Source organism: Anabrus simplex, chromosome 11, assembly GCF_040414725.1.
Source record: "Anabrus simplex isolate iqAnaSimp1 chromosome 11, ASM4041472v1, whole genome shotgun sequence".
In the NCBI taxonomy this organism is placed as follows: Eukaryota; Metazoa; Arthropoda; class Insecta; order Orthoptera; family Tettigoniidae; genus Anabrus; species Anabrus simplex.
In genome coordinates, this window is record NC_090275.1 from 131865298 (window position 1) to 131892083 (window position 26786).

At 38.4% G+C, this 26786-nt stretch overlaps 1 protein-coding gene across 1 annotated transcript in view; it reads left to right on the forward strand.

Annotated features, from left to right (window-relative positions):
* LOC136883317 (mitogen-activated protein kinase kinase kinase 11) overlaps positions 1–26786 on the forward strand; it is a 554016-nt gene that overhangs the window by 386474 nt on the left and 140756 nt on the right. Inside the window, exons 3-4 of the mRNA XM_067155556.2 lie at positions 16126–16274; positions 16352–16527. Of these exons, the coding sequence (XP_067011657.1) occupies positions 16126–16274; positions 16352–16527 (325 nt within the window). The remainder of the gene's footprint in view (positions 1–16125; positions 16275–16351; positions 16528–26786) is intronic.

Below are 26786 nucleotides of genomic sequence, written 5' to 3' on the forward strand. Positions count from 1 at the left end.
TTCATCCTCATCACGACGCGCAGGTCGCCTACGCCTCGGACACTCCCGGCACTAAAAGCCATACGCCATTTCAATTTTTTCCTCAAGAACCTCACATCAGCTGCTTGTATCTTACTGTGGTTCTGTTTAGTTAACGTCCAGGCTGCTGAAGCATAGATCAGTCTAGGTTTATAATAGGACGAGTATAAAACCTTCTTACACTTCATTAGCACATCTTTGTTCCACACAATGTCTCTCACACACTGGTAGAAACTTGCAGACTGCTGTATTCTTAAATCAATTTCTCCATCCAAATTTCCATCTTATGACATCACGCTGCCCAAATATTTAAAGATTTTTTACTACTTCAAGAGGTTAATTTCCTATTTTTATCACTCCCATGGATTTTCTGTTACCTCTCGTCATGATCAAAGTCTTGCTTCTCGTAGTACTAATCTTCATTCCAAAATTTCTTAACTCCTCATTCCATAAATGAACTTGTGTCTGTACTTCTTCTTCACTATGTCGCCAAACTACAATGTCATCAGCAAAGATCAGAGACTTTACTTTGTCACCGATCATCTTCTCCTTAACATTATGTAGAATTCTATCCATGATATTGTACCCGTTAGCCTAGACAACTGTTGCAGAGCACTGAGACACCTCAGGGGTGCTCACTTCAGAAAATAGGACGCCTTAGTGAAATAACAAGGGATGTGGCACGCATGGGAAAATTATTAATATTGTGCACTGATCTCTATACATGGATTTCTGGTAGCTTGGGTAGCAGTAAGCCGAATATAAGATGACTGGCGTCGTAAGATGGCAGCGAGCGCATGGTGAAGCGGACCACGAGGAGCGCGCTTGCTTAGTTCAGTGACGCCAGGCCTCCTGATTGTAGTTCCACGGGTGTTCTGTGCTGTGTTATTGTTTACAAAGGAATTAAGATGAAATACATCAATGAAAAATCACTAGTTTAGATATTTCACTCGCTGAATTGAAACCACATGTTACTTCTGCATGTTAATAAAATATAAACAAACAAGGGAGCCATGCTTGTACAACTAGGATTAACACAAATACGAATTCCTAAATGTAAATAATACAAATTCATACCGTAACATATTTATGGCCGGTTTCTGGAATGACAGTTATCTGTAGATGCGTAGTTATCAGTGACTTAACATGGTGATATGTTTAAAACGAGTTTCCGAAACAACAGTTATCGGCTTCTTCACAGTTATCTGCGCAACGACTGGTAACTACAGCAGAACTGATTCCAACATATACCGCTATGAGGCGCCACTCGCACAAGGTCTTCTATTAGTTTCGTAAAGATTAATACGTGATAATGAACTGGTTATAATATATTTACAGTCATTCATTGTAGTTTTAACGTGCTGGAGTCGACATTATTTTGGTCCGTACGTTTACTTCCACGTTATCACTGGCTTTTAGTCGCTGATTCCACTTAAATGGTGTCATCTGTCCCTGTCATCTGTTTAGGTTATAGTCTTGTCGGAGTATGACGCCTCTAATGTAGGTGTACCTTGCAATACGGGAAATGAATCGTCATATCAAATAGAACTCGAATCAAATGGATTTTCATCAGGCTCAAATTGATCTTTCTATGTACAGTAGAATTAATGTTAAGATCTCTTTCGTCAGGCTTTGATTCATGTGTCCCACCAACAGTTAGTTAACACCCAGTCTGAAATTATGGAATATTTACATTTGTATTAAATAATAAATATCTTAGGTACCGGTATGCATTTAATATAAGCCTGCTGAATAATAAATATCGATTTTTCATTGCTTTTTTAATGTTATTATATTCTTTAACCAGTGACGTAAGGTCTCATAGACTCCCAGTAAACATAAAACACTCGTCGCCATAAGACCTATCTGTGTCGGTGCGACGTAAAGCCCCTAGCATAATAATAATAATAAATATAAAACATCTGGACTTAATTAAAAATCTTGCAGGGCGCTGTAGGTTATGTCATCTTCTTATCTGTGTCAACACACTGTACACCCTATGTCAGGGTTAGGCTCGCTAGGGTCGATTGAAATTCTCAAGTGGACTTCACGTCAGCAGTTACGAGAGTATTTTTGTCAGTGCATGTTGCGTGCTCAGTGTAAGTAAAAATCTCAAATTACTAGTCCGTTGCAGTTATTATGAACTACAAATTCTCAGTTCGAGGAGTACATTAGGGAACTACAGAACTGATGAAAAATTGAGTGATATGGCTATTTTCTTTTGGCTGTTGGAGATCGCAGATTGTAATGCTTTCGTGTTGTCCAAGTTGTGCCATGAAAGCCCGGAAAAAATGGAATTCTTGAAGGGTTTGGCATCTGATCAGGTGAAATTACATGTCAAAGAAGAATGATAAATGAGTGAGTTCCCAGAGAATAAGCAACATTTTGTACGTAAGACTCGGCGTCGAGATACGGAAGAAACGCCTATCTTACCGCATCCTTGAAGAGAAAAACGGCATATGCGTGTTTTAAGTAGGAGTTTTCGGTTTGTTCGCAATCTGCAACAGTTGCAGCGGGAACAAATTGATATCGCACCTTCAGTACCGGAATGATAGGTTCCAAAGTGTGCTGCACGTTTTCATTTATGGATTTTTTTCGTTTACGCTTGTTGTGTTCTGGATCAGTGAAAAGTGATCTGTTTGGAAATTGCTGTGTATTTTTATAATTTTACTGACGACAACGATCAAGGTGAAATTTAGACGATGACTGCGTACTGTGAATAAGAAAGAACGGGAAATATATATAATGTTTGCATTATTTGATCGTACATACTGTATATTCATATTATGCTAATCAGATTGATTGAGATGACTGTGTACATATTTGCTAACCATTTTTCATTGTAGAAAACTTCTGCTAGTAAAAGTAACTAGATATTACCAAAATAACCCTAAAATCATTTGCATAGAGACATCTATTGGAGGACGACAGATACTAAACATGACGATAACTGCACTGTGTATTACCAGGGCTTATAAATCTGGATTTAAGTTTCCGGAAACTCATTAAAGTTAACAGCGCAGTTAAAGTTACAAGCGCATTTTGGTAACTCTCAGGTAACTGTGGTGTACCAGAAACCGGCCATTAACTATCAAGTATACATGTGTGGCAGATATAAATTGAGTACTACAGGGAGAATAATTTAAGTGTTCAGACTTCTTCTCGCATGCCGTGGGAAGTCCCGAGTGAGCGCCCATGGCTTCTGTCAACACGGCGAGCTAAGACGTGTTCACTGCAGCGCGCAGCTGTTTATCACTCTGTCCCTCAGTTAGAAAATATTGGACTTTTAAGGTGTGTTGTGAGGTTATTATCACGATGGTTAAATACACTATAGAGCAAAGAAGTGTGTTATTTGCACAAGAAGAAGAAACCCGTTAAAAGGTGCCTTTGAAAATTCCATAGACAATTTCCCGCTGCGACAGTACCTTCAAAACGTTACGTGCATCAGGTCGTTTACAAGTGGCATACTACTGGTTCCATAAGCAATTAGAAAAAGAAGCGAAGGAGAACAGCTCTCACACAGGAGAGGTTAGAAGATATAAGGCAAGACTCTAGGTCAGTCCACATAAGTCGCTTCGGAGAGTAGCTCAGGAAAGTGGTATTTCACCTTCTTCAGTACGTAATGCAACAAAATTGTTACGTTTACGATCTTATCGGACTCATTCAGTCCATAACATACTGCCTACAGATTTCAATGCAAGAATATGATTTTGCAATTGGCTAATAAATACCTAGTGTCCATGACGGTATTGTGGATCCGAACTTTCTTTTTATGAGCGACGAAGCCTGGTTTCATTTAAGTGGATATGTCAGTTCACAGAACAATAGAATCTGGGATACAAACAACCCGCACATTTTACAGCCGAGACCTCTACACGATGTGAAGGTGGGTGTGTGGTGCGCCATCAGTGCCCGACGAATTATCGGTCCGATATTTTTTCAGGACACGATTACTTCTGATCGTTATATTCAAAACACTCTGGACTGAACTGACTGAAGAAGAGAAAAGGTACGGCTATTTCCAGCAGGATAGTGCAACGGTCCATACGGCGCTTAGCTCTATGCGACGGTTACGGGAAATGTTCGATGATGATCAGATCATCAGGAAAGGCTTATGACCCCCTCGTTCGCCGGATTTAAGCACATGTGGTTTTTATCTATGGGGAAATCTTGAAGGAAAAGTTTACAGGAATAATCCTCGAACTTCAGAAGAATTAACAAGTGAAATCAGGAACATTGTGCGTTCTATCGGTGTCCATGAACTACAAAATGTGTTTTGAAATCTCATTATAAGATGTGAAGCTTGCATTGCAGCTGAAGGAGGTCGCTTTCAGCATCGTCTGTAAATACTGGTGAGTTCAGTTTAATTTCCTGGTTGATTTATTTGTTTATTCATTTACTAATTTGTCCAGAGCATCTATGTCGACGGTGAGTTCAGTTTCGTTTAGTTTCTATAGGCGTAATCATGCCGCTTCTTGAGCCGACTATGCTTGCTTGTCGTGGCGGGCACTCCGTGAGTTCAAATTACAATATTTCCTAACATAACGTAATACCGACCTCGATAGCTGCAGTCGCTTAAGTGCGGCCAGTATCCAGTATTCGGGAGATAGTAGGTTCGAACCCCACTGTTGGCAGCCCTGAAGATGGTTTTCTGTGGTTTCCCCATTTTCACACCAGGCAAATGCTGGGGCTGTACCTTAATTAAGGCCACGGCCGCTTCCTTCCCAGTCCTAGGCCTTTCCTGTCTAATCGTCGCCGTAAGACATATCTGTGTCGGTGCGACTTAAAGCCAATAGCAAAAAAATTAAATAAAATAATAACGTGATTGTATTGAATACGTAATAAACAAGTGACTGTTAGCATGCCGAAGTGTACTTCTACGGCAAATATGCCGCAAAATATTTGAATATCCAGCGAAAAACACACAGTAAACTATCATTATGCTGGTAAAGGAGAAGTGGGTGTGGTTCTGGGCTTTTAAATGTCCTGCGGGCTCATATTAAATGGCTTCTACAAGCTTTAAACAAGCCGGAATTACTAAAATTAAAACACTTTCTGAAAGAGGAAAAATAGGGCTGTTTTTATATGAATAAAAAGAAAACCTGAGTTTTGGCTCAAAATACAAAAAATTCAGTCATGCCTCCCCTTAAGAATGCATAATTTCATGGCATGCATGTATAAAATTGACAACAATGCTTCCAGAAACTGTTTTTCACTCCTGTTGTATTACCGATAGCTAATTGCATGTATTCAGCACCTAAGTTAATAGAGCAAACGCCTGAAAAGCCATACATCTAATTTTTGATCTAAGTTAATATTTGTCGGCCGTTATTATACACTCATTTTTATTGCTATCCCGGAGATTTACTGACCTCAGAATGACTTGTCGGTGTTCCCAGTGTCCTTATGCTTTGAGTGAACATGTCCCTCTATTTTTAATTATTCCAATGTGCCATTAATTGCGATTTAAAATTGATTATATTATCATTGCTTCCCCATAACGAGAGCTCTAGGATGGGTACACCAACATGGCGGACTGCGCGCTCAACTTGGCGTACTTTCTCTTGCAGCGGAGAGCTGCCATCGGAGATCCATGTATAGAGATCAGTGATATTGTGGCATGTAATAAAGAAAATACACAGTAAAATTTAAATATTGGCATGGTTTATTACCATAATAAAAGTCTCATATTGTCATCCTTTTTAACTATGATTATGGAAATGATCCTTAATAAAATTTAAATGATGCTCTTGATGTACATAAAAATAAGTCAAATGGGGTGGTACATGAATCTTTGACCTATCTCGCCCTAACAAATCAAAGTTACAAATTGAATTCAATTATTATTAAAGCAAACAGTTTTATTTAACTGACTGTGAAAGATCTGGGTTCTGATGGTCCAATCTGAAATATTAGAAAAGAAAAAGAACAATTAAATTCTGTACGACAATTATATAAAATTTCAGTTATTTACACAAAGTTTGAATTTACTGTTAATGATTTTACACATAATTTGATGCAATAATTTTCTCTTAAACCTAGTCGATGCAATGAAATAATTATCTGTTCATTTACCAGTTCCTTTCTGGATTAACTAAATTCAGTAAATAAATTAAAGCCTGGAAATATCATTCCAATTGGTCTGCCTAACTCAAAATCTAATTCCAGATAACTCCACGTCATAATTCTTAGATGCTGAAATATAAAAGAAAATGACACTGCCCACACGGCAAATAACATCTGAGACAATATAAAAATATAAGATGAACTCAAACTATCGTAACCATGATTATAATTCTATGTCACCACAATATCTACAAAATATACTGCAATATTTACACATGTGGCAACACTGGAGATGATTATAACGTTTGAATACAGTCACATATTCCTAGCTTTGTTAAATGTACATCTATGTCTCTAAAATCTAGGTAGATGACCCGGATGAAAGTCCTCGAATATTCGGGAATGGTCTCAAAGAATGTTCCAGAACTGACGTGAATCAACGTGAATATTAAAGCGACAATAAACTACAGAAAATTCGGAATAAAATATAATTAGACACAACTAACCGAAGACGTAGTCAAAATCAAATATACGCAGACTCTAATTATCCAAAATCACGCAAATATCCAATTTATCACAATACATATCTGCCATTTGTATAAATAATTATCTCTGATAATTATGGCGTGACTTTACTCTCAAAGAAATACACCCGTTATACACTATCTCGAAGACACTGGACTACCACGTTAATAATCGCAAAATCTACTATAATGTCCCATGTAACAAAGCAACACATTTGTGATCCACCCCGGGATGTCACAAATTCATAAATATAGCATCATGCAACAAGTCCTATGCGTACACAACATTTTAATTCTCGAAGATCCAACCCGTACCGGTTCTCGTGTCTCGACTTAATTATCTGTCCTCTGCATTCACGTTAATGGGTTTTGATTCAAAGGAATGGAATCATTTCCAAGACTTAAGTTTTAAGATCACACACAATTTATATTCAAACAGGCACTATTTGAAATTACAAACCGATTCAGTGAGACGATTGTACATCCGAGAAAATCTAAGTTACATAGACGGAGATCCTGACACAATTCTCCACAAGTTATGCCTACGTTGAATTTATAAAGTGAAATCATAAGAATTATTAAGAACTGATTCGCCGAACATAATTCAAAAAATCACATGTACCATTCAGTATTATATGAAGTCTATCTAACGGAAACAAAGTATGTGATGACCATCTGCTGATACTACCATATGGCAAAATACTATAACTACACAACTATACCAGAATGCAAGACCATTTACCAATTTTAACAGAACAGATATTTATTATACTATTGTGTCGACTTAGCTTTTCGATGTCTTGATGATGCTGGACGGCTGGTTGTCCTCAATGGGACATTTACATGTGGCTTCCTCTTAACCCATTGCTGTCAGCTGTGGTCTCAGGGTTTAAGCTTCCATATCAGCACTAGCACATACGGTACTAGGTAACACCTCCATGTTGAATTTGTAGTGGTCCTCTTCTTGATTTAGAGCTGAAACTTGCACAATAGGAATGAATAAAGTTGTCACACCACTGATTCCTGAAAATATTGTCAAAAAATACATACTGAAGTAATTAATTATTAAGTAATTATTTTATGCACGTTATCAACCAGAATAGCTCAAGTGATATGTCTGCGGGGCACACAGTTACTCGGGAGCAGATTCCGCAGAAAGAATGACTGTCTGCTAGCGAACGAAGTCCTTCGACTGAGTGACGTGTGGAGAATGAGTGACGTCTGGCGACGCATTAACCCAGTAACCTACTTCAAATAACAGCAAGCAAGTGTGTCCTTGAAGTATTGCGCACTGCACTTGCACATGCCGGAAGCCTCATCAAGTTCACAACTATGTTAATATCATCCAATATTTGTTCTACTTGTGATATTATTATTATTATTATTATTATTATTATTATTATTATTATTATTATTATTATTATTATTATTATTATTATTATTGGAATAAACATTGTCTTTCCATCACGCTATTTAATAATAACACTAGTTGTTTGCTGAGTTTGACACAGTCGGTGACAGAGTCTTCAAGTTTCTCGTACATTCATTAGGCACGTTTCTATTTCCTTCTTTTTTTTCTTTCTTCGCTCACAAACAGGTTTATTCCTCAGCCGCCGACACCAGTATGAATTCTTATAGCTTAAACTATGACCAAACAAATAATTAGAAGAGTACTAAGTCCACAGATGAAATCCAAAAGTATGCAAAGTACACTAACTCCAAGATATAACACTCAGTCTCTTAAAGTCGTGCCATCAGGCCTATCGAAACTGTCACACTATGATGAAGTGTAAGGGAGACAATACACTTCCTTGTCTTAAGCCTGAACCATTCAATTTGACCCACTTTGGTTCTAACACAGCTTTCGCAATTTTGACACAATGCTATTAACATCTGCATTGTTTCATTCCCAATCTGTGCCTCTGTCAATGTTTTCCATACAAAATTCCTTGGGACACTGTCATATTGCTTTTCAATATCTAGAAACGTTACTACCATGTCCTTTCCATATTCCCAATACCTTTCCATCATTTGATGCAATGTAAATATTGGGTCAATTGTGGACCTGCCTATTCTGGTGTTCTGCCAATTTTCCCTCTACTCTCTCCCTTATTTCTTTATCCAAGTTTCCTTCAAAGATGTTAGCTGTAGAGGTATTGGTGTCACTCCCTGTAATTTTCACATTGCTTCCTGTTTCCTTTCTTGAAAATTGGTATAATGACCCCTTTCGCCCACTCTTCTCTCCATATCACTCTGAAGAGTCTATACAACCACTGTAGACCAACTGCTTGTGCTGCTATGGTGACCTCGTCAATTCCAGCTGCTTTGCCTTGGTTCACTCAATCTCTGCCTTGGACACCTACTTTTCCTTATCTTCCATCTGCAATAAATCTGGTTCTTCAATTTCTCCTTGTACCAAGGTATTTTGCACGTTTGTAAAGCTGTTGAAGTATTTTCCCCACCTCCTGCTTCTGTGTCATCACTTCTTCCTGTTCATTGTTAATGAAGTTAGCACCTTCACTTCTTCTTTTTAACCCACTTTTTGCTTCTGGTTGAATCTTCTTGAACCACTTTGGAGCACTCCTTCTTGCAGTGCCTGTATTCTGTTGTTCTGTTTCTGAGCGATCTTTTCCAAGCTTGTTTCTTCCTTTTAACTATATTTTTTACCCTGTCATTCTATCAGGGCATTTCTTGATCTTTCTCCCTTTCTGATACTGTTCCACAGGTCTTTTCTGTACGCCCATTCTTCTTCAACCCAACTCTTCATTTATTTCCTTCTCCTGCAATTTCCACACCCTGAGCTTTCTCTGTTGTGTGTCATTACTGAACTATATTATAGTGTGGTGAAGCGGCTCCTGGTGTCAGATGAAAGTTTCAGACAGATTTCCTGAAAATCAACCTTTTTTGTCTTACACTCTTAGTACTTTTCACGAAAGAATTAAGGAATTATGGGCACAATTCATCAACTTGTCCCACCAAGTAACATCAGTCAAAGCAAAGCAAAGAAGTTCAAACAAGTTCAGTGAGGAAAGACTTCAGACACAAAAGTGTTATGTAAACAAAAGACAAACTGAAGCGCTGTGACGTAGGAGTTATTCATAGACGTAATGTAGCAAAGTATGTATATATATCTAGCAACAATGATATGTATTGATTTACCACTAATTTTACTCTTAATTTGCGTAAAAGCCAATATTATCTTCCATTTAGGACCAAATTTATAATGAAATTTCTTGGATACGATTCGTTGACGTAGCCCACATCTCTCCTCTGACAGTCATTCCAATTAAGATTTCATTAATTAATGTCAGAAACATGTCAACTTTTCCCACCACAGAGCTGTAACCTGCTGGAGCTCCTCAATATACAAGTCAAGGTATTTAAAAAAAAAAAATTTAACCTAAGCGTAAGAAAATGGGAGGACATACATTTGATGATAGAGGGAGAAATTACTTTCAAGAACGACATGAAGTGAACGTTACATGACTGGGTGAAATTAACGTACAATTTGGTTACAAAGAGAGGCACTAAGCTAATGAAGTAAGTGAGAGTGATACCATTTAAGTAACACAGAGAAATTCACTCAATTGCACAAAATGAATTAAAGCAGCAAGAATCCCTGATGTACTCACAAACAATTTAAACAAAATTGGTTTGGGGATTCCCAGTAAAATGCGGTTCAATTCACCATGGATTCAGATTGACACAAAATATATCTCCGAAAATTCAATAAAATTCAGAACTTCAAGGGATGAATGCACGGGGTTTCAGAATACCGCTAATGGAACGTGAACAATTGGCCAAGCTTAGACGACCTTCCCCCTCCCCTCAGCAACTGCACCCATGCTTACAAAACAAGTGACTGTGTTGGTTTTTAGCTTTTTCCAATGTCCTAGTTAAGTCTCTGGTTTGGTGCAGATGATGTGATGAACTGTAAGTTGAACATAATCGATTCAGTGAAGAATAGAATGTCGAATGTGTTTATTTTAGGTTCACTGTCTTTCATAAAATTGTGTTCTCTTGTAACCTACAATTTTTTCTCAATCTTCTATCGCCCTATGGATCATTTTCCATTTATCGGAGTTGACCTGTAAAGCAGGGTAAAACAACCCCCATCAGCTTCGGCTTGTACTGTACAAATAGCAAAGACTCAAATTAATTGAAGAAATGATAGAAAGAAAACAACAGAAGAAGATATTCTCTTACTTGACAACTACTTGCCTTGGAGACCCATGGCCAGCTCCCACGACAGAAACCAAGATAATGATGCCAAACGTGTAAACCTGTGACCCAAGTTCAGCAACTTAAATCTGTACCAGGAGGATTTTAGGATTCCTCAGACCATATTTGCTAGCAAATAGAATATGAAATACAATTATTGATCCACTTGAGCAGATTGTTACGAAGGGGAAACTAGACTGCTGGCACTTGGCTACAGCATGCCTCAAAATTAGGTCTCGAAATGGGATGTCGCATGCAAGCACAATTTTGAATTATTGTGTTGCCCTAAGCTGCTTCTTTTACTTCACCTTTTTTCCATTTCTGGTGAACCTCTTCCACCTTCCTGAACCCCAAGTGTCATCTTCAATCTCCTTCATTCCACAGACAATTTAAAATAATAAGGTCGGAAGTAAAATCGGCGACAAGATCAGCTTATAAAAGGTATATAGTATCAGTAGAACAAGATATACCTGGTAATACAAAATATTTTTGGGCTTAAGTTAAGAATAAAAGGAAATGCATTCAAATATGGGGATAAAATATCAAATAACGATGAGAATATAGCAGAAAGATTTGCAAAATTCTTCTGTTCTGTATATGCTCCAGACACAACACGATAATATAAACTGTTTACACACCAGCGCTGTAACCATAAAAGTTGAAGAAACCGAGTCATCCGCAGGGCCAGGTTGCATGGATCATCTTAAGTACCCCTTTCTCTTCATTTACAATTTAATTTCCAAAACATTGAAAAACCGAGCTCGATAGCTGCAGTCGCTTAAGTGCAACCAGTATTCAGTAATCGGGAGATAGTGGGTTCGAATCCCACAGTCGGCAGCCTTGAAGATGGTTTTCTGTGGTTTCCCATTTTCACACCAGGCAAATGCTGGGGTTGTACCTTAATTAAGGCCATGACCGCTTCCTTCCCATTCCTACGCCTTTCCTGTCCCATTCGCCATAAGACCTGTCTGTATTGATTATTTTCACCATGTTGGTCCGTATTGACTTATATTCAGATTTCTGTAAAATATTTTCACCGCCTTGTCAATACTCATACATTTTATTTTATTTTATTACCATACATGTACACGTTTCGAGAGCCACCGCTCTCTTCTTCAACGGTGCCAAACATTAATTGATCCTTGGACTATGGTACCATGGTATAATATAACAAGTATATATGAATTTTGAAAATTGTTACAACAATTTCTCTTAGCTTCACCTTTCCTATTTACTATGTCATTTGTTGCAGATTTTACTGGAAATTTCCTAAATAATGAAATCTATTAAATTAATCTCTATTTGTTAATTTATGTCTTTATTTACATCTGAAAGAATAAATATTTCTTCTTGTCTAAATTGTCTTGTCATTTAGTGGAAATCCTTAAATAAACCAATTTGTAAAATAATATATAACATCTATAAAATAGTCCTTATCCTAAAATTGTAAAATCATAAATAATAAATATCAATTCGTAAAATAATAAATAACATCTATAAAATTAGTTATCCTTTAAAATGTTTCTGCTCTCTTCTTCTTTCATCTTAAAGTCTGCTATAATTTTCTAGACCTCTCATAAATCAGAATATCTTCTCTTAATCTCGTCCAATTCCTTAAATAAATAAACCATACAAACTAACTTTAGAGACCTTTTGCGAAAAAAGACGGCTTCTCAGATGTCTGGAGAAATTATTTAGGCCTACTTACTTCATTCCATCTAATTTATCCAAAAATTAAAATGATATGATATTGGTCTGAACCCAAACAATATGTCCTCCTTCCTTCCTTGTTGTCAATCTGCTACTCTGCTACTGGTTATGTGATGACCATGCTGGTCGCTTCCTAACCATCAAACTCCTTTAAATAATAAACCAACAAACTAATCTTTAGCGACGTGTTTATAAAAGGACGATATCTTAGCTAATTAGAGAAAATTGTATTTACTTACTTCAGCTCGACTGGTTGTCAACATTTAACCTTGACCGAAGTATTCTTGTACTAGTTTGAATAAACAAACGTGTTCTGCTCTCTGCTGTCAATGACCTTGTTAGGCTCGCTGCTACCTGTCACTGTGTTGCCGGTTATGTAATGTAGGGGATGGAGGGGGCGCGTACTTGTGACCGGAACTATTTCTTTCGCTCCCTCTTTCTCTCCCTTCTTATATGATTGTATGCCAATCGGTACATCGCATTTTCTTCATTCAGTGGTTCGTTTAAGTTATTTTCATTATCGTTTCTCTGATCAATATATATATTTAATTTCTCTAAAGCGTCCATTAATTTTCCTTTCGTTGTCGTGTGCAGTATTTCCATATCTTTGTCTATTTCCGAAACTAAGAGAAATTGTCATAACAATTTTCAAAATTCATATATACTTGTTATATTATACCACTGTACAATAGTCCAAGGATGAATTAATGTTTGGCACCGCTGAAGAAGAGAGCGGTGGCTCTCGAAACATGTACGGTAATTAAATAAAATAAAATGTATAAAGTATTGACAAGGCGGTGAAAATATTTTTACAGAAATTTAGACCTATCTGTGTTGGTGCGACATAAAGCAAATAGCAAAAAAAAACCATTGAGATGTCCATCCGTATGGAAGGTGTCGAGAGTGCACCCAATATTTAAATCAGGAGACCCCACGCTTATTATAAGCCGGTATCCATATTGTCAGCAGTGATGAAGATAACTACATCTTAGAATATCGAATCACATAAGACCTTTAGTATCAGAAGGATTTGTTTTGAAATGATCTACAGCTATCAGTATCCATAGCTGTAGAGAGTGGCGATCAGATGGATGTTCCATTCACAGATTTTGAGAATGCTTTTGATAAAATTAATCATGATATACTTTAAAATAAATTAAATGAATTAGGGTTCTTTCAGTTTCTTCTCTTGCTATCTGAGTGGAAGAAAACAATATGTGTCATATGGAAGATAGGTGGTAAAATGAGGGCCGTTAACATTTCTCGCATTTATCAGTGATCAAGTGAACAAAGCCATTTCAACCATTAGCGACAAGGACTGGACGATAGAAAATGGATTATATTTCAAATGTCGTTCACCCGAAGTAAAGCATCCACCCTCTACACTTGCAAGTTAGAGTGTGGTAAGAGAATGGAAAGACCTCGGACTATTATTAGACCGGGAGGTGGTCCTGAAGCACGTAGAACTTTACGAACCTTGATCGGGCAAAAACAGCGTGGTGTGGAACCCTAGGTGCAAAATGAATGTGTGAAATAATTACATTTTAAATGTCCACAAATGGTTTTGTACAACTAGATTTTGTTAAATTTAGAAATGGACTTTGGAAGATTGAAGGCAGGATGCAGTAAAGTTCATATATAAAATACAGTAATAAATTCACAAATTTATAATCCTAAATTTCCATGTGCAACACCCAAATTCAAGATTTCATTTAACATTTTCAAATTAAAAAGCTAGGACATCTACCCATCAACATTCACCACTTTACTGACTATGCAGTATGTACAACAGTGCATCTTGGTTTCAGAACAAACATGATATATTTTTAAAAGACAGCAGTATATTGCCCAAGCCCACAGTAACAGGAGAGATGGGATTTAGTTACGATTATATTTAATTAAGTTAGACTTCCGGTAATATTAGGTAATAATTATGTGTAATTTTACTTTGCATCACAAAGATTGCTGCTGTAATTAGGATGAAAATCCTGTAGCAGGCAATAAACTGTCTTTGTGCTATTTCCTTGAGTTTCATTTCACTACTCTCATGTTAAGACAAGACATGTTAAGACAACGCACAGATGCAGCCCTCGAGCCAAAGAATTATCCCCAGCCTGGTCGGAAATTGAACTCAGAACACCTTAGATGAAACAATCTAGCTGTGGAACCAGGCGCACTGAACACAGGATCGCCACTTCACTTCACACTGCAAGTTAGCTTTACTCTTCCCACTTACTGGAGGTTGTTTGTTCACATTGTTTATGTCTCTGCCTGGCATCATTCTGTATCTCTTCACTATTTTCTCCTCTCATAGTTTTGCCCATTAAAATCAACAGCATGGAGCACAAGGAGTAACATGTCCACAATGCCTATTCTCACATTGGAGCTTGGAAATATTGCCCTTGTTCACTGATGTTTCCGTACTGAACAGAGATCACAGAGATGAGATATCTATTAGGTTCCACCTATTCAATATTAATTACATGTTGATGTTACTAATAATTTTTATTCAACTTGGGACCAGTTTACACATAAAATGTCATCATCAGCCATAAAATGAATCACAAATATATAAGCAAAGACATAATAATAAAAATTATTGTGGATACATATTGAAATATGATCATTAAAAATCTTTAACCGTTCATTCACACCATGTAACTGATAAGTATGTAGACTGTCTTTTAAAAAACAATGGGAGATTACAATTAAACTACCCTGGCAGGGTACAGTGGAGAAAATCATACATGGAAATAAAATCTACGGCCTTCATCATATGTTGCGGAAAGCACAGGTTACTGGAGTGTACAAATACAGATAAATAACAACGTCATGGCGTGAATTATCACTTTTTCAAAGAAAATCTGAAATAACATTTAACTCCATAAGGGCACTTAAGACCTTTACAAAGTTTTCTCAAGTGACTTTTTGAGGGCAGAGGCAAGAGGTTATGCTGCCGACAATGACAGAATCCTTTTGGTGATTTTATTCTCAACATTAAACTCTAACCTGCTTCTCCAGCAAATTAATTCTCAATTTTGCTGATTTGAAACTGAATCCAGCCAGGCACAAAACAGTACGACTTGCAGAACTATTAAATTAATCAAGCTACATATGATACATGCTTGAAGTAGGCTACACAAAACATTATGAACTTAGTTTTGGAACTGAAAGAAAAAGAAAAAAAAATCAACTTATTCACTGATATATCTCACACAGTAACGTCTCCCACACTTTTCTGTATCCGGCTTGCCAGAAGTACTAGAGCATGTGTTGGATATAATCACTTGCAGTGCTTGCAATGGCGGGACCACAAAGTACCATGCTATAATGGCTGAGTTCTCACACTTGGTCTTAAATTCGTCATGGTTCAACCTTAAATGCAGGTTAATAGAGCATTTTATTATTTCTATCTGCATTTGTCTATAATTACTTTACTTTCAAGAGCACATTGTATGCAAGATGTTTGACCATATTTCCTGTGCTTGGGGTCTGACTGTATAGACACTTTGTGGAGGAAAGGATAATATTATTGTCGCTCTTAGGGATGCACCTAACCAGTGATGATACTATCATAATGTTGCAGCTACGGCGTGCTGCTGTGGGAGTTGCTGACGGGAGAAACGCCATACAAAGGGATCGATGCCCTGGCAGTGGCGTACGGTGTTGCCGTCAACAAGTTAACGCTGCCCATTCCCACCACCTGCCCGCAGCCATGGCGGGAGCTCATGGAAGGTAAGAGAACTTCTTGTAGACAATATGCCCATACCGATGAATGTCCAAGTTAATCCGTGACCTTCATCTGTCGTCAGCTTGCTGGGATTCCGATCCCCACATGCGGCCATCGTTCGAGGTCATCTTGCTGGCACTGGATGTGATCGTGCACTCGGCCTTCACTCAGACGCCCCACGAGAGCTTCCATACTATGCAAGAGGATTGGAAGCTCGAGATCGAGGAAGTGCTGCATGGACTTCGCATGAAGGAGAAGGTAACTGAATAATATAGTTAATGCAATTGTAGATCGTCCTTGGTCTGGAGCAGCTCGTATCTCATATAAAGTTGAGGTCTCGTCCATAGCCGAGGCCTTGCTCCTCCTACTCTGCTTGTATCGGTGCCATAGCCTCACAGAACCAGACCTTCATAGATTTGCTCTCTGATATATTGGCTACTTTTTCTTTCTTTGGTCAGCTTAACATCTTTTAGGAACATATCCTCCATTGAGCTGAACTTCAAGATTTAAGATTTAAGTTTTCACTGCTTCATAGCTTGATTTAATAGAAGTTCCTATTATACAATAGCTACATAAAGCCTGCTCTGGTCTATTGAGTTCCATTTTTTTAAATTACAAGATGTCTTTTGATTTTATTTTCACATTTCTAGAATTAATCTTTATTTGCTTGACTTTTGAAAATTGTCTCATAATCGCAGTTACTGTTTCACTTTTAAGATGTGTAAAGTGTAAAAGCTTAATCTGTAAACACAGTTATGATTTATATTTTACTAAGTAAGAAAGACAATATTATTAATTGTGTCAGAAGTCACTTTGTGTTACAGAGGGATAAAAAGGAAATGTAATTTTAAAACTGGCTACATAAACAATATGCACATTCACACGGAGTGGAATTGCAGGCGAGTTGGTTCTTGACGACCTCTTGAAAGAGGATGAAGGACAGTAGACAGTAAACTTTTTCAAGTGGACCGGTATCGCACTCTGTAGCAGAGACTAGTGCCAGAGTGTTTACGTGGTGGTCGTGCAGTCAAGAGCTATGTGGGAGTTCCCTCCCTACACACCTGCAGTTTTCTTCCTGCCAGCTTGAGTGAGGGCTTTCAGCCAGTTTCTTTGTAATAATTACTCAGATGTCGTAGAGCCTCTTGGATTGCAAGGCATTTCATCTGCATAAATTGGTGTGGATGTTAAACAGCACACTTCGTCCATCTGCTCGTTCCATTCCTTTCTATGTTATGCAGGTAGTTTTGCCGTTTTCACAGTGAGCACCTTATTTGTTGAGGACTACTGCCAACATTGTAGCTTTCAGGTGCAATTGCCTGTACAAAATCATCAAAAATCTTGACACTGCTTCTTTTCCTCTATCAATCGTCAGCTGAGTAATCAGTGTTCATGATACTTATTATGTCCATTTTTTAAATGACCATGTTTTAGCCCAGTTTGATTGAAATTAGGTTTTTATTTATCAATCATATGATAATATATTTTGAACTTTTCCAAAGTATTCATTATTTTTCCATCATTTTATATACTTAACTCATATTTTATTGAAATGTTATTAATTAAATAATTTTTTTACTTAATCATCATTATCATCATCATCATCATCATCATCATCATCATTTCCCTTTATCCAGCTGTAGCCGGGTAGCGGCAAATATGGTTCCTCTCTACTTTATTCGGTCTTTCCACCACTCCTCCTCCAACACTGTGTCCCAGTCCAGGTTTCATTCTCTAATACTGTCTTGAATTGTGTCCTTCATCTCAATCATGATCGTCCACGGCCTCTCCTCCCTTGCATTTGCATTTCCATCACCCAGTTTTGGTATTCTTTCATCACTCATTTGCTTTATGCACCCAAACCATCTTAGTTGGCTCTTCTCTATTCTATCATTCATTTATTCCACTCCAATTTCTTCCCAGATTTTCTCATTCCTTATTTTGTCTCTTCTACTCTTCTGTATCGTACTCCTCAAGAACTTCATTTCGGCTGCCTGTATTCAAAGAGCTTCCTAGTAGTTGCATGATCCTCCTCAGGGTTTGTCTAATGAGTGGTGAAAATTCTGAAATTCCATGTTTTACGGTGGTCTAAATATATATCCTTCTGTGTTCTTAAAATACGTTCAGGTCACATTTCGTGTGAGGAAAGAAGGGTTCCATTGGTAAGTGAAGGATAGAAACTGGAGGGTATTTAGGTAAAGGGAGGGTATTAGAACCATGACATGAAGGTTTAGTGTGTAGCATCTACTAGTGAAGTTCAACATACTCTTAGCTAAATGTTTAAGTGTAAAGTTGCAAGAATTTGTGCAGAAGTTTCAAAATAAACATTTTAGTATGGACAGCTTATTATTATTTTGCAAGTTAAAATCAAAGCTAAAAAGTGCTTCAGTGTACAAGAAGAGTACAAGAGTTGAGGAGAGTTCATCATTTGCCACTATGAGCAAAAAGTCAAACTCTGAGTTGGTGCTTAAGGAAGTTATGTACCGATTGTTGCCTTGTTGGAGGAGGGGCTCGTATCTCAATCCATTTACTGTAGCGTGGAAATAGTGTATAGAGTTGATGGTATATTCTTTTGTTGCGAGTATCCGATACACAAACTATTTTGAATGCATTCAACCAAATGCAACTCAACATTACCATAATCAGGGCCCAATTTAACTACTGCAATGCCTCTGGGGCCAAATAATTTTGCATCTCCCTTTCTTAAACTTCAAAAGACAAAATTAATGTTATTTGTTTTACATCCCATTAACTACTTTTATGGTTTTCGGAGACACCAATCTGCCAGAATTTTGTCCCACAGTTTTTTTATCTGCCAGTAAATCTACCGACCTGAGGCAACGTATTTGAGCCCTTTCAAATACCACCGGACCGAGCCAGGATCGAATCTGCCAAGTTGGGGTCAGAAGGCCAGCGCCTCAATCATCCGAGCCACTCAGTCCTGCAAGACAAACTTGCAATTACTGTTATTTTTATATGAATAAAGTAATACCGTAGAATGCCTCCAAGGTAAAATATCAAACATTAATACCATTAAATAATAACAATAATAATAAATTATTTTACATTTTATGGCCTACATTGGACCACTCTAGTCATTTATACAAAGAATTTCTTGATTTCCTATTAGCCCAATATTTTTTCATTGTGAGAGATGCTGCCTTCCTTTGTTCTGTTGAAAATAATTTCAACTGAGAGAGCAGGCAACTGTATCCATCCCGGCTTTTAAACATTACCACATAATCACGATGAGAATGGACATTCCGTTAAAACTGCTGATTTCTATGCTTCGAATCATTGAAACCGAGCTCGATAGCTGCAGTCGCTTAAGTGCGGCCAGTATCCAGTATTCGGGAGATAGTAGGTTCGAACCCCACTGTCGGCAGCCCTGAAAATGGTTTTCTGTGGTTTCCCATTTTCACACCAGGCAAATGCTGGGGCTGTACCTTAATTAAGGCCACGGCCGCTTCCTTCCCACTCCCAGCCCTTTCCTGTTCCATTGTCGCCATAAGACCTATCTGTGTCGGTGCGACGTAAAACAACTAGCAAAAAAAACAAAAAACGAATCATTGAAGCCAGTTGTTGCAGATTGGGATGTCTTCGAAAAGTTTACAAGGAGCACAGAATTATGTTGTGGGCTGCAGGTATAAACCACGTATTAATGTTTTATAATGTCTCCATTTAAAAGCTTTCTTTCAAACAGCACTTTTGTCAGAAATAGCTAATTGTCTGGATACATCCGCATACAATTACAGAAAATGTCCTGATTCTGTTTCAGTCCACTTAAGCAGAGTAGTCTCTAGTAACGCTATTCATAAGCCAAAAATAAGTGTAATTGTTTGGTTTAAAAATACCTTCTCTTGGCACTAGATTGCCTTCAGGATTTTCACTTACAGTTCCAACAGCAGAAATGCAACTAAAAGTGGGCATACACTCATCAAAGTTTCCATTTTCTGTGCCGATACCATCACTTTTATTTTCGTCATTCCATGAGAGGTGGTTTGAGTTTCCCTCCTCTTCTGCTAATCTGTACGTAACATGAAAAACGCTTAATAAAACTCTCAAAACATGAATAAAAATGGCTTTCATAGACTTCTCTGGAACTCTTGTTGGCGTTGATTCACTGCCCGCTTGGCTAAGTTTCATCCCAAAGTCATCTTGCGGGGCTGTGTGGTGGTATTTATATTATTACCAACAGTTTTCACTGAAGCAGAACGAAAATTCCATTATTCATGTCAAGAGCTTTCACTTTTGAATACTATGAATGTGCGCGCATTCTAAAAACTTGTTTTCAAAGTATTGGACCTTTTCATTTTTGCCGCCCTGGTCCCAGACCCATGTGACTGTGACCATAATAACCCAGGCCGCACTACACTCCAGTGACTCTATCACAGTCAGTGGTGAGAAATGCTCACATAGATGCTGAAATATTGCATCGCTTCCATTCTTCTCAAGAGGGTCTTTCAAAACTTGGACTGCTTAAAATGTCCTAGAAGAATACTTCAAGTGAAATGGCAGGCTTGTTCATCGTTGTGTTGGACGCATTGCGGCTGTGATTGATGTCCTACCCACGTCACCCACCTGACTAACTTGTGCCGTCGGAATTGAAGAACGGAACAGGAGATGTAGCGTCTAACGACATTTGAACAACAGTGATGAAGACAAAAGAACAAGAAAATCACTGAACAACTGACCACCAAATTGTCTGGTAGTTTTGATGTTCTTTAGCCATAACCAGTGATCTTAATGCATTATACTAGTCGGCAAGTGAATACCTATGATAACTTATTTAGTTATGAAAGGAACATGACACCATGAGATAATTTTGGTAATTTCCAGTTTTTCATTTTACTGAGGCATAAGGATCGAGTTTGAGTGCAATATGGCTCGTCGATTGTAATGTGCTTTTTCTGTCAGCCAGAGTTCTTGTCAGTCAGGGTTGCCTCGGCCAACTGCACAGCACTACTTTTCTACCTCAACCTGGCAAAACAGTGACAAGCCCATACAAATGTTCGAGCCGTGCAAGTTTCCTAGGATTGTTAGGGAATGAGGTGGCCACTGTGTTCACAGTATCAGCAGTCTGACACCCTGGTTAGCCGGTTCGAGTCCCTTTAGTGGAAAAGAATGTCACCATTAGAATGTTGCCTGGCAGGGTACAAGAGGTAGATCGTGGTATACAATTTCTAATCAGTAGATTGCGTGCCAAAAGTGTGGATTCAATTTTAAACCCCTCCAAGGTGTTCATATGGAGTGTTGAGAGTGATTCATCCGTCGGATGGAGACACTAAGCCTCGAGCAGAGCTCTTGTGCGATTCGACTGGAATAGGATGTATGCAACTTACCTATGGCCTCTCTGACACTAATTAGTTATAATTATATGTGTATATGTGTATCATCGTCATTAGTTTGCAGTCCCAAGACTGATCAGTTACCATAAAACAATTCCTGATCATCCTGTCATTTGCCATGAATTGAAATATGTGTATGTATGTATTAACCTATATATTTCATAGAAGTCTGCATTCAGTGAATACGCTCAGCTGCTTTAACTGTCATGTGCCTCTCCTCCTACTGCTCTTTGATATCCTACAACAACAACTTCAACTATCAGGTTCCTTCCTAATTTTATTTTCCTTCCTCTATTTACCCTCATTATTCATCACCATAATCATTGTTCTCACCAGGCAAATACTGGGGCTTAATCAAGGCCACGGCTGCTTCCTTCCCGCTTCTAGTCCCTTCCTGTCCCATCGTCATGATAAGACCTATCTGTGTAGGTGCGGCGTAAGCCATTTGTTAAAAGAAAAAGAAAAACCATAATCATCCTATTTTGCATTGGGCCTAGCAGCTCATAAAACATAATATGGATTTCCTTGTGAGTTGGCTAGTAAGAAATTCTCTTGGCAGTCTTCCAGTTCTTGCATTCGGGAGATAGTGGGTTCGAATCCCACTGTCGGCAGCCCTAAAGATGGTTTTCGGTGGTTTCTGATTTTCACACCAGGCAAATGCTGGGGCTGTACCTAAATTAAGACCATGACTGCTTCCTTCCCACTCTTAGGCCTTTCCTATTCCATTGTCGCCATAAACCTATCTATGTTGGTGTGACTTTAAGAAAATTGTACGTAAATTGCAGTACTCTTCCAGTTTTCAACATGCCAATCCTGCAGGTGATATGTTAAATTCTGAAGGAAAACGCAGACCTTCAGTGTTGTTAGCACCTAACTGTTCCTTTGCATTATATCTTTGTATTCTTGTCTCTCCCATCTTCTTCATGTAGTTGATGAATAGTAAAGGTGGTGCTTATTTAGTCTTAACTAGTTGCATATGTGGGAGTAAAGTTTAAAATGCCTGAATTTGTAACATAATAGTCCTTAACAAATTGGACTACTGTAAATATTAAGTGCTATTATGTTAATATAACTTGTAATGTTTGTAGCAGTTAATGAGTACTTAGTGTTCAGGAAGACATTAGCTGTTGCTTAGCATGGCCTAGACAGATACGCCTGTTATAATCTTTGTACTGTTTTGCCCCCATGCTTCAGGCTTGCAGATCATTAGAGGAGGTGAGTAGTTCCTTCATACATTACACTCTACCCTGTTCTGTGTAGAAATGGTATTGCTGTGTTAGTGTTTGCTAGATTTAAATGTTTTAAGATTGTGTGTCTATGTAATATAAATTATTGTACATCTTCATAACAATTTGTATTACATAATGAATACTTAAAGATTTATTATTGTAAAAATCTTCCAACATATATTCAAATGTTGTGGGATAGCTTGTGGACCTGAAACTTGGCTGGATGATCAGTTGAGAACGCTGCATGCTGGCTGTTGATAGCATGACAAAATGACTGATTCTCAACAGGAAACCAGCAGATCCCTCATTTGTGGCAGTAGTAGGATAGGAGAGGACAAAGTGACCCATTGTTTGCCTTCTGTAGAAGTGGTTAACTGTGGAAAACCACATTCAGGGCTGCTAACAATGGAGTTCTAAGCAACTGCCTTCTGAATGTGAGCTAACAGCTACATGGCCCAAACCTTACAGCGAACATGCCCTCGTATGAATCACCAAGATTTCGTAGTGCATAAGAAGGTTGAGTGCAAGCAGACTGCAGGAAGAGAATATGAAAGAGAAGTAAAAGGAAAAAAGACCAGTGGGCAGAGCTGAAAATGGACCAGTCTGATTAAGAAAGATGTGGAGGAGAGAGGACAAGATTGGAAGAAGATTACGAGAGAACAGTGGATCATGGGCAACTGGAGATGGCCAACGATGATGATAATATTTTACAAATGATACAAAAATATTACAACTAGGATTGCAAATAAGTAAACGCCCACATGCTCTGAGCTCCTCACATGGCTGGTAGAAATTAAAAGAAAATTGTTGAAAATATACACCGGGTGAGGGGGAGAAAATCAATGCAGAATGTTGCTTATTGTATCATAGAGAAAAACACAACCTGGAAATGTGTGAACTTTTACTAACTCAGATATTTTTCTTCCAATATCTAATGCAAATAATGAGTAATAATGTTTTTCACTCTGGCAGGCTGAGGAATTAGCTCTCATCTCAATGAGGGTGAATGGCCAGTTGGAATTAGACTTTCACCCTATACGTGATATCTGTATGCCTGACATTACAGCGTTAAGATGTTAGAGGACCCATTTTCTCCTCTCACAAGGAAACATCGGCAATGGTTAAATCGCCGATCGCGATGAAACTTGGAAAACACATTGAGGTACACGTAAAAATGATGTTGGCATCAATTTTGGGTGCCAACATTCATTACGGCGTTAACTATGGGCCTAAAAGTTACGACATTTCAAATTCCGCGCGATCAGTGATGAATACCTGCTGGCCAATGCTAAGCCTGCACACTGCATGCTTGGAGACACGCCTCTGCACCTCCTCCCCTCCACGCTCCAATTGGTTCGCCACCGCACGTTTCCCTTCACCCCTCGCCAGCCCGTTTTCTTAGCTGTCGAAGAGAACCAGTGCCACACTTTGGGTACTCTCAGCCTTCCTCATATCTCTCCTTTGTAATTTCCACATTGTATTAGTCAGTTTACGTTTTCTGAAATGTTTATGAAAACGTTTGCACCTGGTGAGTTGGCCGTGCGGTTAGAAGTGCACGACTGTGAGCTTGCATCCGGGAGATTATGGGTTCGAATCCCACTGTCGTCAGCCCTCAAGATTGTTTTGCACGGTTTCCCATTTTCATACCAGGCAAATGCTGGGGTTGAACCTTAATTAAGGCCACGGTCGCTTCCTTCCGACTCCTAGGCCATTCCTATCCCATCGTCGCCATAAAACCTATCTGTGTTGGTGTGACGTAAAGCAATTAGCTGAAAAAAAAAGTATGGTGCCTGTTGTTAATTGTGTTTTATTTCGGTTTTCTTTTAATTATTTTTTAATGTTTCGAATAGACCAAAGATTGCTTTTGTTTACTATCAGTTACTGGTGGGGAGTTTGCCCGATGTAATGTATACGGAGTCATTTATTGTGTTGCCTTGTAATTGTTTGTTGTTCTACCAGTTTGTACAATAGCCATGTAACTTTTTGCGTATATAACTGCCATTATACCCAGAAGACTGTAGTGTGATACTTTAATATCGGTACTTTTGAATACATAGACCTTCGTCAGCTATAACGCAAAAGTACCGGTACAGTAAGACTACAGGCCTGCCTGTGATTACTGTATATCCACTGCATATATAAATGCACATCTTTTTTATGTTTCAAGGCTTTTCTTATTACGTCAAACTTTACTACATTCCATGTCATACTCATATCAAAGTTGCCTATGCATTAAATTTATTTATATTCGACAACCATTGCTGCAATTGAAATGTGTTGTGCCTGCCACTGCAAAACATAAATAAATCGTTCAGTACAAGCGCAAATAAAAACATTCTACCTATAGGCCTATTCCTTATACCAGAGTACGCAGTACGGAAAATACCAGTGGTTTCAAACTCAGAGTTTATAATTGTTGCTGTTGTCGTCCGCGATGTCGTTTCGTTATGACACAACTGATAGCGTACACAAAATGGGGGGGGGGGGGAAGGGGACATAAAAAGAAGATCTGGACTTATAACCAGGTTTTGATATCCCGAGGTATCGTATCTCATTACATTAAATGAGATCCTCTACCCGGGCACATAATTTCTTTACATAAAAAGGTATTTAACGTTGTTTAAAGGTGGGAGATTTATTTAGTGGTGGGCGATTTAATTTAATTCATTCCATGTGTATGTCAAATCTAAAGGACACTACCGACAGCTTTAAGGCATTTTAGAAGTAAATAATAATTTAAACGCAGTACCCCATCCCACGTTTGACCACGCCCGGTGATACTTAACTCGGAGTTGTAGCCACGAATGTGACAACTCACCGGAATTAGCAGGAATGAAAATATGACATTTGAATAAAATACGGGTATATTAGTGTGGGTTATTTATTATCATTATGTGTGAAACGGAACGTTATTTGAAGTATTTCAATAATTATAGTACGAAAAGAAGCAAAGTATAGAGTCGGTCCCGTTGAACAGCTAAGCAGCCGGCAAGCGCTGGGAGAAGGTAAACTTGCGGTGGCGAACCAGTTGGAGCGGGAGGGGAGGAGGTGCAGAGGCGTGTCTCCAAGCACGCAGTGTGCTGGCTTAGCATTGGCCAGCAGGTATTCATCGCTGACCGCGCGGAATTTGAAATGTCGCAACTTTTAGGCCCCTTAGTTAACGCCCTAATGAATGTTGGCACCCAAAATTGATGCCGACATTGTTTTTACGTGTACCTCAATGTGTTTTCCAAGTTTCATCGCGATCGGCGACTTGACCATTGTCGATGCTCCCTTGTCAGTATGATGAGTATTCTCACGTGGAACACATTGAAATTACCTCTATTGGGCACTATGCAGGCAATTGTATATAGTTTGATAATAATTCATCTCATAATCGTTGAGCAGTCGCAGTTGGTCTCCACTGCGGTGCTATGTGGATTGACGTGGCAGTGTCTGCCTCGGTTAACCTTCCCTTCGTCTGTCCGTGACTTTGTTAGTCTCCTGGTACCTTTTCCATTATTTTTATACTACACTTAGGGTAACCCCTGCAATGCGTGATATTGCTGCTTGTGTACGTCCACCCTGAATCATTGCCATAATTTTAGCTTGGTCAAACTGGGAAAAAATATTGCACGTGAAACTTGAAGCTTTATTTTTTTTTTTTAATTATTATTATTATTATTATTATTATTATTATTATTATTATTATTATTATTATTATTATTATTATTATTATTATTATTATTATTATTCAACTAAAAGTATTGTGGTGATGGCCAGTGGGGAGGAGGAAGAAATGGCGGTACAGTAAAATGTTACGAGCCGCCACTGGTGTACCCAGCAGAGCTTCGTGCTGTGGTACATGCTGTCCAATGGATGTCAGCATTACCTTTTGTGCACTGACTCTTTGAGCTTGTTCCAGCCTAGCCCCTGGTGCAACATATCTGCTAGCAGGATTGTC